The sequence below is a fragment of the Morus notabilis genome, unplaced genomic scaffold (assembly GCF_000414095.1).
Source record: "Morus notabilis unplaced genomic scaffold, ASM41409v2 Scaffold72, whole genome shotgun sequence".
Lineage (NCBI taxonomy): Eukaryota > Viridiplantae > Streptophyta > Magnoliopsida > Rosales > Moraceae > Morus > Morus notabilis.
Window position 1 is genome coordinate 33,052 of NW_010367952.1, and position 13,911 is coordinate 46,962.

The 13,911-nt window shown below is 34.0% G+C and overlaps 1 protein-coding gene across 2 annotated transcripts in view; it reads left to right on the forward strand.

Annotated features, from left to right (window-relative positions):
- Positions 1 to 277: 277 nt before the first annotated feature.
- Positions 278 to 13,911, forward strand: part of LOC21398072 (ADP-ribosylation factor GTPase-activating protein AGD4) — a 20,548-nt gene continuing 6,914 nt past the window's right edge. The window contains exons 1-17 of one of the 2 annotated variants that reach the window (XM_024175982.1): positions 278 to 393; positions 813 to 889; positions 1,540 to 1,640; positions 1,782 to 1,852; positions 3,542 to 3,604; positions 3,966 to 4,010; positions 4,744 to 4,809; positions 5,747 to 5,794; positions 5,880 to 5,975; positions 6,070 to 6,111; positions 7,072 to 7,287; positions 7,629 to 7,760; positions 8,723 to 8,941; positions 9,890 to 9,976; positions 10,079 to 10,351; positions 11,172 to 11,293; positions 11,861 to 11,951. In XM_024175982.1, the coding sequence (XP_024031750.1) occupies positions 346 to 393; positions 813 to 889; positions 1,540 to 1,640; positions 1,782 to 1,852; positions 3,542 to 3,604; positions 3,966 to 4,010; positions 4,744 to 4,809; positions 5,747 to 5,794; positions 5,880 to 5,975; positions 6,070 to 6,111; positions 7,072 to 7,287; positions 7,629 to 7,760; positions 8,723 to 8,941; positions 9,890 to 9,976; positions 10,079 to 10,351; positions 11,172 to 11,293; positions 11,861 to 11,951 (1,797 nt within the window). In that variant the 5' untranslated portion in view covers positions 278 to 345. The remainder of the gene's footprint in view (positions 394 to 812; positions 890 to 1,539; positions 1,641 to 1,781; positions 1,853 to 3,541; positions 3,605 to 3,965; positions 4,011 to 4,743; positions 4,810 to 5,746; positions 5,795 to 5,879; positions 5,976 to 6,069; positions 6,112 to 7,071; positions 7,288 to 7,628; positions 7,761 to 8,722; positions 8,942 to 9,889; positions 9,977 to 10,078; positions 10,352 to 11,171; positions 11,294 to 11,860; positions 11,952 to 13,911) is intronic. The other variant, XM_024175983.1, reaches the window with a different exon arrangement.

Below are 13,911 nucleotides of genomic sequence, written 5' to 3' on the forward strand. Positions count from 1 at the left end.
AGATCGTGTTCGGATTGACTGTAAATTTAAAAAGAAATGATTAAAATACGACACAAACACGATACGTACACGAATTGCCACCCCTAGTTAGGACATCACATCCATGGACTAATCCGTCATTTACTTCTCTACCGTTGTCGTCCTCTCTGGACATAGTTGGATTTTCGCGGCTGGAAGACAGCTAAATTAAGCCTTCGAAATGACCAATTTAACCCTGGAGAGCTATATATTTCTCTTGGCAACGAGTTCCTTTCCCTCCCTCCCTCCCTCCCATCTCCTCTTCTCTGGATCTCTGAAACACCGAAAGCGAAAGGAGTTGGACTTCGAGTTCTGATAGCAACGACAATGGCGGCCTTTATCAGGCTCGACGATTCCCCAATGTTTCAGAATCAGGTAACAATCCTAGCCAATTCGAATCAGTCTCGATCGGATTTCGTGGTCGTTTTCTTTTTCGGAATTTCCCAATTTTCTCGTTTTCTCGTGGTTATTTCGAAGTCCGAACTCTCTTCTTCGAGCTTCACTAGATGGATTTTGCTTTATTGCATTCGTATGATTTTCGAATGAAATGAAAAATGTCGGATGAAAATTGGAATCCTTGTTGAATTTTAGCCATTGTTGAGCTCAATTGGCCGAGAAATCAATCTGATTTGCTGTTTCTTTAGCCTTTATTGTGAAGTTTATATTGTTTCTCCGAAAGGAGTTCGTTTATGGCAGATTTGCGCATCCTAAAGCAGATTTAATAAGGAATATAGTTTACGAAGCATTGTGAGATTGGTTTTTCTAGTGTTCTCAATTGGTCCTTTTTTTGACAGATATGTTCTCTAGAGCTGACAGCTGATGAATTGAAAGATCGCTGCCAAAGCTTGTACAAGGGGTGTAAAAATTTTATGTAAGTCATTTGCAATTATTCATCGTTTATTTTCAGGATTTGCAGATTGCAACGGAAAAAATAGATTTCGTTTTACCTTTCTGCTATAACTTTTCGAAAATGCTGTAAAATGTAAGGTTCCTTCTTCTGTAGCATATACTTATATATCGGTTTGTGAGACAACTTTGCATTGGCAGCTGAGTTGTGTAGTTGCTACTTCCGTAGATTTTATTGGTGGTTGGTGTTATGGGAATGCTAAAATTTTTAAAGCATTATTATTTTTAATGAAATTAATTTTTTTTTCAATGATTTTAACTGAGGCTATTTTTCCTTCCCTAATAAATATACGGAGTATAATTTCTTCAACATGTTCCATTTTTTTCCCTAACTTATCTGAATGAATACAACTTTACTTTTTGATGTTTTTCCTTTTTAGTTTTGTGCACCATGCCAGTGCTTGTTTTGCGATCTTTTAATATGTTTCTTACTTGTCAAAATTAATTAATTAGAACTCAGAGATAGAGAATGTGGCAACCATAAAGTTTTTTTTTTTTTTTTTTAAAAGAGATTTATACTTGCTTTGTCTCATTGTAATTTTGTTTCCTCTTGCATTTTAAGTTCCAAATCATGCAGATCTAAGTGTAAAGTTCTTGTTTTTGCTTTTTTCACAGGACAGCTCTCGGGGAAGCATGCAATGGAGACACTATTTTTGCTGATTCTCTCGAAGCATTTGGTGGTGGAACAGATGATCCCGTCAGCGTATCTGTAGGAGGTTGTTTAAAATCTTCTTTCTAATCTATAGTAGTTTTCTCTTAGGAATATTGCATACTTTCAAAAACTGTTGCTTGTGAAAAAATTTTGTTTCGTAATTTTCATCATCCAATATCGATCTTATGTGATTTCTTTGTTCCAGGTCCTGTAATGTCCAAATTCATTTCTGCATTTCATGAGCTTGCTACTTACAAAGAGCTTCTTCGTTCTCAAGTAAGTGCTCAAAATTCCAAGTAATGAAATGCTTTTCCTGAACTTTTTCGCTAGAAGATAAAAAGGATCGCTTTCGGTTCATGTTGTCCAATGGAACCAAACCGTCATTTATTTCCCAAGGGAAACATTGCTCATATAACAGTTAAAAGGGTCGTGTTGGTGCAAGTCTGAAATTCAGGATATTTACTATGCCATTTTTTATTTTGATTTTTTTTAGTTAGAGTAATGAACTGGCCATCCTATCTTGTTTCTCATCAAAAAGAAGAGAAACTAGGTATTGTTACAACAAGAAACCAAGTGGAAGTCTAACCTGTTTTATTGTTCTTTTATATTTCTCTTGGGAAGCACACTTTGGCCCAAATACATGCACGTGAAGGATATGCACTCTTGGAGAAAACGAGCTTCTCGTTGTCTCAGAGTGGTGTACCTTTTGAGTTTGGAACTTTGCGAACACTATATTACTTACATGCATTGGATTGTTGCGTATTACTTTCTCCTTTTTTTTCTTGCTTCTTTAAAAATGAGATAAGTTTGGTTGTGACTGAATGATTCTATCTACAGGTTACTGTCTTTCATATAGTGATGATTATTCTAGTAACATATAGTCCTTAGTACTTCAAAGAAAGGGCAATCACCAGATCATAGCTCAATGGCTGAAGTAATTGCACATAAATGCCCTATATCGTAGTTCTTGTTGTTGATGTTTATTGAGCAATAGTTATGCTTTTTTCGTGAAAGCTTGTCTAAGCTATATAACTGTTTAATGATGTTTTTTTATTATTATTTTATTGGTGTGTTTTGGAGAACATGGCTATGAAGACTTAAGCCTTCAGTCCACACAAATCGTTTTTGTTAGATGTTTCAAAGAAATTTAACATTTTACATGGACAACATTTTGCATTATAAAAGATGGTTTAAAGTTTTTTCTTTCCTTTTTTTAATAGTAAAACCTCCTTTTATTGATAACTAAATCAAAGACAAAAGAAAGAGTATAAGGTATCCTCCTAAGGCAGAAACATAAAAACAAAAGAAAAAGGAAAAAGAAAAGAGAGAGAGAGAGAGAGAGAACATGGCTATGAAGACTTAAGCCTTCAGTCCACACAAATCGTTTTTGTTAGATGTTTCAAAGAAATTTAACATTTTACATGGACAACATTTTGCATTATAAAAGATGGTTTAAAGTTTTTTCTTTCCTTTTTTTAATAGTAAAACCTCCTTTTATTGATAACTAAATCAAAGACAAAAGAAAGAGTATAAGGTATCCTCCTAAGGCAGAAACATAAAAACAAAAGAAAAAGGAAAAAGAAAAGAGAGAGAGAGAGAGAGAGAACATGGCTATGAAGACTTAAGCCTTCAGTCCACACAAATCGTTTTTGTTAGATGTTTCAAAGAAATTTAACATTTTACATGGACAACATTTTGCATTATAAAAGATGGTTTAAAGTTTTTTCTTTCCTTTTTTTAATAGAAAAACCTCCTTTTATTGATAACTAAATCAAAGACAAAAGAAAGAGTATAAGGTATCCTCCTAAGGCAGAAACATAAAAACAAAAGAAAAAGGAAAAAGAAAAGAGAGAGAGAGAGAGAGAGAGGACATGAAAATTAGCACCCCATAAAGTGTTGTTTTTATGTGTGCTTTCTCTGAAATCTTTAATTTAGTGCTGAATTTTGGAAGTTTATTTTTTACAGGTAGAGCATGTCTTGATTGATCGGCTGATGCATTTTATGACAGTTGATCTGCAAGAAGCGAAGGTAATGCTCTCTTAGGTTGTGGTTATTTCCTGCATGAAATAACTATTATAAAACAAAGACCCTATATCCCCTAAAAGAAAACTCAGAGAGAGAGAGAGAGAGAGAGAGAGAGAGAGAGAAGAAAAAGAAAAAAAAATAAAATTTAACAACAGTTTGTTTTATCTTTTGGGAGTTTTGATTTTCCTTTCTTTTATAACAACAGTCGATGCCTTAACCTTTTTGACTCTCAGTTTGTCATATGTGTTTGATGTTTCTCGATCCTTTTGACGCTTTATGCTGAAAGGGGTCCCACTTTTCTTCAGTATCATTTCTTGGAACGATATATAGTTTGTTTCCTGAATTTCTCCACTCAATTTTGTAGGATTCTCGAAGACGTTTTGACAAAGCTATACATGCCTATGACCAGGTATTTGAAATATGATTCCAATTGAAATTCCTACTTGTGTGTTTCTTGGTGGAGTGGAATCAGTTATGTATAGGGAAGTAAATGTCGAAAATCATGATGTTTTACGTGCTGTAGATAACAAGTTATATAGGCTTTTAATTCTTCAGTGTCCCTCACATTATTCAGAATGCCAACAATGCTAACAGAAATATTGATGAATCTTGTTTGCTATTTTAAGGTCACAAGTTAACCCAAATAAGCTGTTTTGGTTGTGAGAAAGGAAAGAGGGAAAAAAAAAAATCTTGATGAAGCATGAAATGTACTTTCAACTAAGAAAAAGTTTTATATGGTCAATGAATGTGGAGTCTTGGAGATACCATTAAGTGGGGTAATTTGAGGAACCAAAAAAAAAAAAAAAAGAAAAAGAAAAAAGGTTTAGGAGCTACCTCCTTTATGTTAATGACCTTGACATTTATTGTTAAGACTATTTCGGAGCGTAAGTGACACAATAGCTGGGATACGAGGAAAAGTTTAGTCTAAACTTCCAGGATGCCGCTAGTTTGTAATTTTTTTGATGGACATGGAAGGGATGGGGCTTTTAATATTCTTGTCTTCAAGAATTCTATGCTAGGTTTCATGTTGTACTTTATGAACTTTGTGTCAGGGGGATGTACGATTCTACTTGATGTCCCTTGTGCAACTTGGTTGCTTTCAAGTGGGGTTGTGAATGACGTAATTCGTTGTTTGTCTGTAGGCACGAGAAAGGTTTGTATCATTGAAGAAAAACACCCGAGAAGACATTGTTGCAGAACTACAGGAGGTATTTTTAAACCTTCTTCCTAATAATCATTTGCTTTTAATTCTTTTATGACAACAAACCTAAGGCACCCTAAGCCTGTGGCAGTGTGGCCATGCCCCTAAATCGTAAGAATTTGCATAATTGTCAGACTAATCCAATTGTTGACATGAAACTGTGGTTATCATATTTTGTAGTATTACCAACCTATGCTGTTGCAGGCATATTCAGGTTTCTTTAAGCATAGTTGACCTTTATGTAAATATGTTACTTTTAAGATGGATATGGCATAATAAATTATTAGGAGACAATTTGATGGTGCGATAATTTTTCTTCAATTTTGACTTTCTTTTTTTTTTTCAATCAATAACATACTATAAACATACTATATTAATTACCTTGTCAAATTAGTTGCAATATTCTTCTTTAGACCACATTTTGCTTTGCTGTGTCTTGTGAATGAAAAAGGAGAAAGGCGTTATAGAAGGGAAAAACATTCTTTTGTAAGGTTCACAACATACATAGACAGCTCTCTACAAGAAAAGGAAAGAATTCATTGGGGACTGCCGAAAATTAAATAAGGCCATCACCAGAGAATTAGATAAGGATCATAGTTTTCAATTCCAAAAATCTTACAAAAAAAGAAAAGAAAATGCATCCTAGAAATTAACCAGATGAAGTAATGTAATAACACATCGGTGTCTCATTTGCCATCGTTTATTCATTTTACCTTTTTATTGTTCTGTTAAATACAATGATTTAGTTTTTGAGAACTTGAGATAGTCCTTATTGAAGTTGCATCTTTTCTCTATTATAATGTATATATAAGTGAATTAAATAGTCAGCATTGCACTCACTTATATATCATATCAAAAGAACAAGTATGCTTTCCCTGGATAATTTTTGTAATTCATATCTTTATTATAAGATTCAGGACCTCACCATCTCTTCTGTATGACAGGATCTAGAAAATTCAAAATCAGCATTTGAGAAAAGCCGCTTCAATCTAGTATGTCTTCTAAGTTTGTGGATGTTATTCTTCCATAACCTTTCTGCTTGTAATAAACGTGTTTCTGTAATTTTAAGGACTGCAGGTAAACGCACTAATGAATATTGAAGCAAAGAAAAAGTACGAGTTCTTGGAGTCTGTTAGTGCAATTATGGACGCTCATCTAAGATACTTTAAGCTGGTTCGTTGGTGCATTTTAGCTGTCACCTTCTTAGATTTGAATGTATTTGTCCTTCCCAAAATAAACAGGATTGACTTCTTTCTGCTTTCTTTAGGGTTACGAGTTATTGAAGCAACTGGAACCATATATTCACCAGGTATGATTGTAGATTTCTTCTTCGACCAAACAAAGAAAAAATTGTTCCCTTAATCATGCAAGTGGTTGGTATGGGTAGTTATGGGAGAAAAGCGTATTGATTAGAGAGAGAGAGAGAGAGAGAAGAGCAACGATGTCATGAATCTCCTATCATTAAAAAAAAAAGTAATGAACCTTTTTCACCCTTCTTGGGGATTGCCCCCAACCTGAATACCTGCAGGCCCCCGACCCTAATGGGCATGATAAACCCGATCTCTTTAGGGTATGGATTTAGGGGTCCCCATCCTGAACCCACCACGTTGAATTTTTATTTTTTATTTTTAAATATTTACAGTATACTTGGTGAATTAATATGCTGTAATATGTATCTTTTTTAATGTTTATACTTAGGTCTTAGTTGTCTGTTGTCAAATTTTGTTGTTATTATTATTTAAGATAGTTTTATAATAAAGGGTAAACTGCTTACCCCGCCCATGATGAGCAGAGTTTTTCCCAGAGAGTGGGGAAGGGGTCCAAGTACTGTTTAAGTGTTTTTATTTTTTTATTTTTAATAATTACAATATACTTATTAAATTAATATGTTAAAACTTGATCTTTATGACTAAAAATCGTGAGTCATTTCTATTTGAACAAGTAAATATTGAGGGTATGTAAATTATTCATTGACCTTTGCCTGGCCTGTTACCCTGCGTCAACAGGTACTGAATACATAATCTTTTACCATCAGTCTGAATATTTATCAGTCTGGAAAGGAACATCCAAGAGTTAAAAGTTTTCTTGCAATCTAATGGTTTATGTTTCATTTGTTACGTACTTAATGTAATTGTTTCCTGTCATTGACTGATTGACTCTTACCCTGTTCTGAGGAAGAACTTTCCTTTTTTATGTCAGCTTATAAATTTTGTTACATGCTATTCGAACTTGTTCCAGCTGATAGGAGTTCAACTTTTCCTGACACCAGGTATTAACATATGCACAACAATCTAAAGAACAGGCAAAAGTTGAACAAGATAGACTTGCCAAAAGGATTCAAGAATTCAGGACACAAGCTGAGATGGATGCTTTACGAGCTTCCAGTAATATAGACCCTTCTGCGGGTGTCAATGTCATTCGTGTTTTTGGTATGAATTCTCATAAAAGTGTAGAAGCAATCATGCAATCCAGAGCAAATGGGGAGGTAATTTCATTCAGTTTAAGAAGTTGTTGTCGCAGTATAATACTAGCTCATGTTTAATGTCATTCATCTTCCTTCTTCTTTTTTTTTTTTTTTTTTAACTCTATCTATTCAACTATCAAATTATCCACCTCCTCTTTCCTTTGTAATTGATTTTCTTATCAAATGAAAGGAATTTTTTTATCAAAAAAAGAAAACAAATTTACATTTTCTATTATTGAATTCTAAGAGCCTTCTGTATTATTGGACTCCAATTGTCCAAATCAAAATACTAGGCCAGCTCACAATCATTGGGTTGGACAGGAAGATCATTATGCCTTCTTTTTTTTTCCAATTTACTTAAGGTCCAGACAATCAAGCAAGGATATCTATTGAAGCGATCTTCTAGTTTGAGGGGAGATTGGAAGAGGAGATTTTTTCTACTCAACAGTCAAGGATCTTTATATTATTACAGAGTTAAGGGTACGAAACCCATGGTATGTTATGCTACAAAACTTTGCTGTCAGCTTCGAGGAATGAATCTTTTCTTGCTTCCAGTAGACTCTTATGTTATTTCACAACAAAACTCTTCTGCCGGCCTTAGTTTTCTCCATTTGTTTCCTGTTTTTGCTTTTTCTAGCATTCTGTCCTTAGTGGATTTCTCATCTTCTCTCCTATGTACTTGTTTTTCCATCAAGGAAAGGAAATTTTCTGATATATACATATAAAAAAAGTAATTACTCTATTGAGGCTAGCAAAAGTTTATTGGATATTCTTGCCACTTTAGTCGATAGCAGACAACTAAGCTGACCCACTTTATCTGATCAGATATTAGTATGTAATTTCTTAGTTTTTGGTTCATTGCACGAACTTTTCTTGCTTGTGTCTTTCCAGGCCTCCATTGTCATTTTCCAAGTTAGATAACTGACTGTTGTTGCTATTAATGCAGTTGTAAATTCTAACTGTGATGCGTTTACAAGCATTAATGATTTCTCATAATCAATTGTCAAAGATGCCAAAAATTTGACATTTACTTACTAAAATAACTGGTAAATCTTATAAAATAATCCGGCCTTTTTCAGACATTCATGTTTGCTTCTATTATTTGAGGACTTGTTTTCCTCCTGTGTTTTTCTTACTATTTGGTTTCTTCTAAGTAAAATGTCAAAGATGCCAATTGCCATGTACATCACAAATTTCTCTCTTTCTTAGCCGTTCTAGTACTACCAGCAAATATGTTAGAAACAATTATATGTTCTAACATATTTTCTCATGCTTCACACGGGGAACTGATTAAAAACTTATGACATCTTAAATTCTTATTTGCATATGAATTCTTACTCATGCATACTGTTTTCCAAGTTTGTTTGACTGAGCTAACTATTTAAAATGTAGAACAGTTATTGCTTGCTTTGTCATAACAGAATTCTTGGTTTTTCTTTGATCTTTAATGTCATAGGGTTCTCATCCTCAGCATTTTACTCGTCCAGCTGAACAGAACAGTGGCATGTTTGGTAGATTTCGTTCAAAGCACAATAGAGGTGCATCACTCAATGAAGACATTCTGAGCTGTCGTACTGTTGATCTGCGTACCTCATTAATAAAGATGGATGCTGAGGATTCAGATCTACGGCTTTGCTTTAGAATAATATCTCCATTGAAAACTTATACATTACAGGTAATTAATTGGTTAATTATTACGTAGTGCTTTCTGTTTTTAGCTAACTAATTGCATGCATGACTAACTTAAGAAAGTCAGTGGACATGCAGTCAACCATGTACCAATATTGCATAGCACTAAGCAACCAGTCATTTTTTATTGGCTTCATTTGCTATCATTTCACAGGGGCTACAAATAGCACAGTTAAGGAAACAAAATGGGCGTGGCATAGGGCCAACTTGTGAAGAAGAATGGATTTGATAACCATTCTCTTTTCCTTCTGTTCTTTACTTTCCTTTTGAAAATCGACAGTTTAAAGGAACCACTTGAAATTAGGAGAGTGATTATCGGATTTGGGGGATTGGGATTCTGATGGGGAGAGGTCGGAGTTCCATTGCCATATGTTTTAGTTGCACATTAACCCAGAGGAGACACTCTAATGGGATGCGTATTGCTATTCAAATCTCTAGATATTTCAGTTTTCTCTGTTCTAATTCATTTTATTCCCACTGTGGATTCAAGCATGAGATGACTTTTGGAAAGAGGATAAAAATTCACTTTAAGATTTTTGCCATTCAATATTGTAATTGATTAGACTAGTTTGTTTGTTTCAGCACTCATTGCCGTGTATTTGTCTTTATTTTTACAATTTGCTTTATTGAAGATGTATACTCTGTTTTTGTTGCTATACCTAAAATTCTGCATTATATTTTCTTCTTGTGAATATCTACAAGTTGGAGGTCTAGATCACTAGCAAAAATTGATTTTAAACAACATAATTTTAATTAATAATCAAAATTTCTTGATTTTTAAGCTACTAATGAGTGGAAGAACAACCAATTTTATTGCACACTTCTTGTTAGTTCACATGCGCGCAGGCTCAGACTGGCAGCATTTTTTATTCTAAATATAATTATTGTGAACAAACTTGTGACTGCCAACCTGTTTTTCTTCTTGTTTGGTCAGGCTGAAAACGAGGCAGATAGAATGGACTGGATAAACAAAATAACAGGAGCTATTACATCGCTTCTGAATTCTCAATTTTTTGACCAGGTGTACCTCTGAAAAGCTCTGTACCTTTTCTGAATAACTTATTATCAACATATGATGCAAGCAGTAAATATCAACTAACAAAGATCAGTGCATCTTCTCCAGCCGAGCCATATAACAACAAATCCTGAAACTAATAAATCGACTGGCGGTGCTTCTCATGGTGTTCAAACACGCAATAGCCATCAAGATTTAGGAGACGACATAAAATCAAACAAAATTGAGTGTGTATCTAGTATTCTCAGAGGTGTCCCAGGAAATGATCTTTGTGCAGAGTGCAGTGCTCCTGAGCCCGACTGGGCTTCTCTCAATCTTGGTATATTGCTGTGCATTGAATGCTCTGGTGTTCACCGGAATCTTGGTGTTCATATTTCAAAGGTGCGGAAAGATATTTACTGTTTCACTAGCAAAGAAGATAAATTAAAGAAATTAAAGAAATGCAGTATCAGTGGTGTTAAAAACCCATATGACTGATACAAGAAATGAACTGCTAGAACATAAAATATCTATCCATAGGCCCTAACATAACTACAGAAGATATTATTTTATTGAATATTTCAAGGCTAAACCTGTGCATCATGCCAATGAAGGCTGAAGCATCTCTTCTCATGTCATTGTAGTCTTCACTAATATCATTTTGGTGTTAGTTCTTTCATCAACTATGCATCTCCAATGCAGTGCCAAATTTTGGTATTTTGGCAGGAAAACCACTTTCAAATGTGATGGTATTTTTAGCGCTAAATTTGGCATTGGTGCCAAATTTGACACCAAGTATACCATATGCCAAACTTTGACATTTGGTTGTTAGCGGTTGCTGTGTTGACATTTTCATTTAATAATTACATCTTTTTCATTTTCAATTTACTTAAAGATTCAAAAGTTTACTTTTACAAATATAGAAGCTAGCATTTATGCATTGGAGCACAAAGTAGAACAACATATCAAATATGGTAATTCACACTTTTTTTTGGTGCCAAATGTAATATTGAAAATTTGCATTGGAGATGGTCTACGGGTATAACATATTCTAGAATGTTCATTTTCAATTAGCACTTTAATACATAGTCTTGAGCTGTTATAGATCTTATGCTATCACTAGTTAGGTATAGTTTAGCATTTAAGATTTTTAGTTGAATTGGTAAGGGCTTGGATTTTTCATGTGTCACAGTTAAGGAACACTTTGTCCAACCAACTGCAGGTGAGATCTCTAAGACTAGATGTCAAGGTTTGGGAACCTACGATTCTGGATTTATTTCGCAACTTGGGTAATGCTTATTGTAACTCTATATGGGAAGGGTTGCTGCTGCTTGAGGATGTACGGTAAGTACTTGGAAGACAAGCCATGTATCTTATCATAAAGTATGGTTATTGCATTTCTGGATAATAATCATGAATGGTCTGATCGTTGGCATTTAACTTATATTTTCTTATGTTCTTTATTTCAAGAATACCCTTTGCAAGGATTTGGTTCTACAGTGTGATTAGCAATGTGTGAACTTTTATGGGGCTCAACTTCTTATTTTGATTCCTGAGAACTGATGTTTTATTATTATTATTATTATTATTATTATTATTATTATTATTATTAGTTGTTGTTGTTGTTGTTGTTGTTGTTGTTGTGTTAGAACCTATCACTAAAATACCCCTAGAGAGGGATAGGGCTAAGCTATTATTATTGTTATTGTTCACTAACTTTATGTTATGTTACTATTACATAATTCTAATTAAGAATGTTAAGAAGTTTCTTTCCTGGTTATTTAAAGACATCTGATACTGTTGATGCATCTTATGGGATATTTTAAGGGTTTGGTACAAATGTTCCGTTGAAAACATTAGTTTTTATCATTTATTATTTGTAAATCCAGCTGAATGTAAAATCTGACGCAGAGCGGATGACTCAAATGCTCTTATTGCTTCTACTTCAAAACCATGCCCCAAAGATGCCATTCACTTGAAGGAAAAATATATTCAAGCAAAGGTAACTGATAAATTCATTCGTTCAGTAATATTGTAAGAAAATGAATACAGTTCATCCAGGGAAAATAATTAACAAAATTTCAGTCTGCTTCTGGTAGAAAATATTTGTAGCATCTTAGCACTTGCCATATGTTTATATATTTCAAAAATTAAATCTGATAAGAAATATTTGTTAGCAAAGCATGGTAAGCTACTAAAAAAGAAGGAGAAAAAAGAAAGAAAGAAAAGAAACACACACTGTTGAAAAACGTGTTATTTCCTACTGTTTAGGAAATTCTATTTTCGGAAATATATGTAATCTCTGTATGGTAGATTAGTTGTTGATTTGTAGCTAGCTGTAAATTAGGAGCTAGTTTCCTATTTTTTCTCTAACTGATTGTAACCTAATTGTATATAAAAGAGGCTTATTACCTCTGATTATAATGTGAGACTGACGGCTAGGTATTCTTAATTGACCTACCGATTTCCACATGGTATCAGAGCCAAACATCTGATCACCGGAAAAATCAAACAGCCACCATGTCTGGCACATCCAGTGTAGGTGATAAGTCTCTCGATTCTGGATCGGCGAAATCATCTTCAAAACCTGTTCTCCTGTCAAACACTCATGACAATCTTTCTTCTCACCCAATTACCACTCACAAACTCAATGGAGAAAATTATCTCCAATGGTCCCAGTCAGTCATGTTATTCATCCGGGGTCGTGGAAAGACTGGGTTTCTGACGGGAGCGACACAGAAACCAAAAGAAGGTCTCGAATCCATTGAGACCTGGGAATCTGAGAATGCCTTGATCATGTCATGGCTAATCAATTCGATGGAGCCAACGATCAGCAAGACTTATATGTTCCTGGCCACTGCTCAAGAAATCTGGGAAGCTGCAAAGGAGACTTTTTCTGATCTGGGAAATTCTGCCCAGGTATATGAAATTACTGTTGGTATCCGAATCGAATTCGGATGCGGAAGCGTGGGGGAAGGCGGATCAAGTATAACAAAAATTTTCTCAAAACTTTTGAGATACTCTATAGATTATATTAATTTATGCACGAATAAATTAATCATATTAATTTATTTAATAAGAATTCAATTAGGGAAAATACCTAGCGCCGATTAGGTCGATAACTTGAATTCTTTGACCTCGAACAATCCTTGCTCCAAGCTGTGTTTAGAAAACCAAAGTCTTCTACGTCAATAAATTGATTCCACGTAGACGTGTGTGTGGGCACACGTGAGACAAAACAGGTTTCAATAACACTCGAATTTTCACAATCACCAACGCATGCATGATGTTGAATTTTTTGGAGAAAAAATTTTCCTCTCTTTTCCCAATGAGAAATTTCGGCCACACTCAATAATTAGGGCAGAAAATTATTTTCAAAAATTGTCTACACAATTTTCTATCATTCTCATATTTAAAGAGTAGAAGTCAAACTTAAAAAAGGAATCAAATTTCTATCTCCTATTTGAATTTTGGAACAAAAAATCTCTCCTACACCTTATCCCTTAAGTGGCCGGCCATGTAGGGTTTCTATCCCTTGTGTGTGGCGCCAATACTGGATAGGGAAGGAAGAGAAGATCATCATTTATCCTGTAGTCCAATTTTAATTCAAATTCAAATTCGAATTTAAGTCAAACTTAAATTAATTTGAATTATAAATTGAACAACTTATCAAATAAGTTTAAAAGAATAAATTTAAATTATGTTCACAATTCAAATTCAAATTTAAATAATCACATTATTTAAATAATAATTAATTATCAATTAATTATTTTCGAGTGTTTAATTTTAAAATTCCGTAATTCTAAAATTCCCATTTTGCCCTTTGTGTCTGGTAGAATTACAAGGACGACGCGGGGACTTATGGACCTATAATCCCGAGCTCCAATAAAATTAATAATTAATTAAACACTTTAATTAATTAATTAATTCTATTAATTCCAATAGTTACTCCACTATAAACT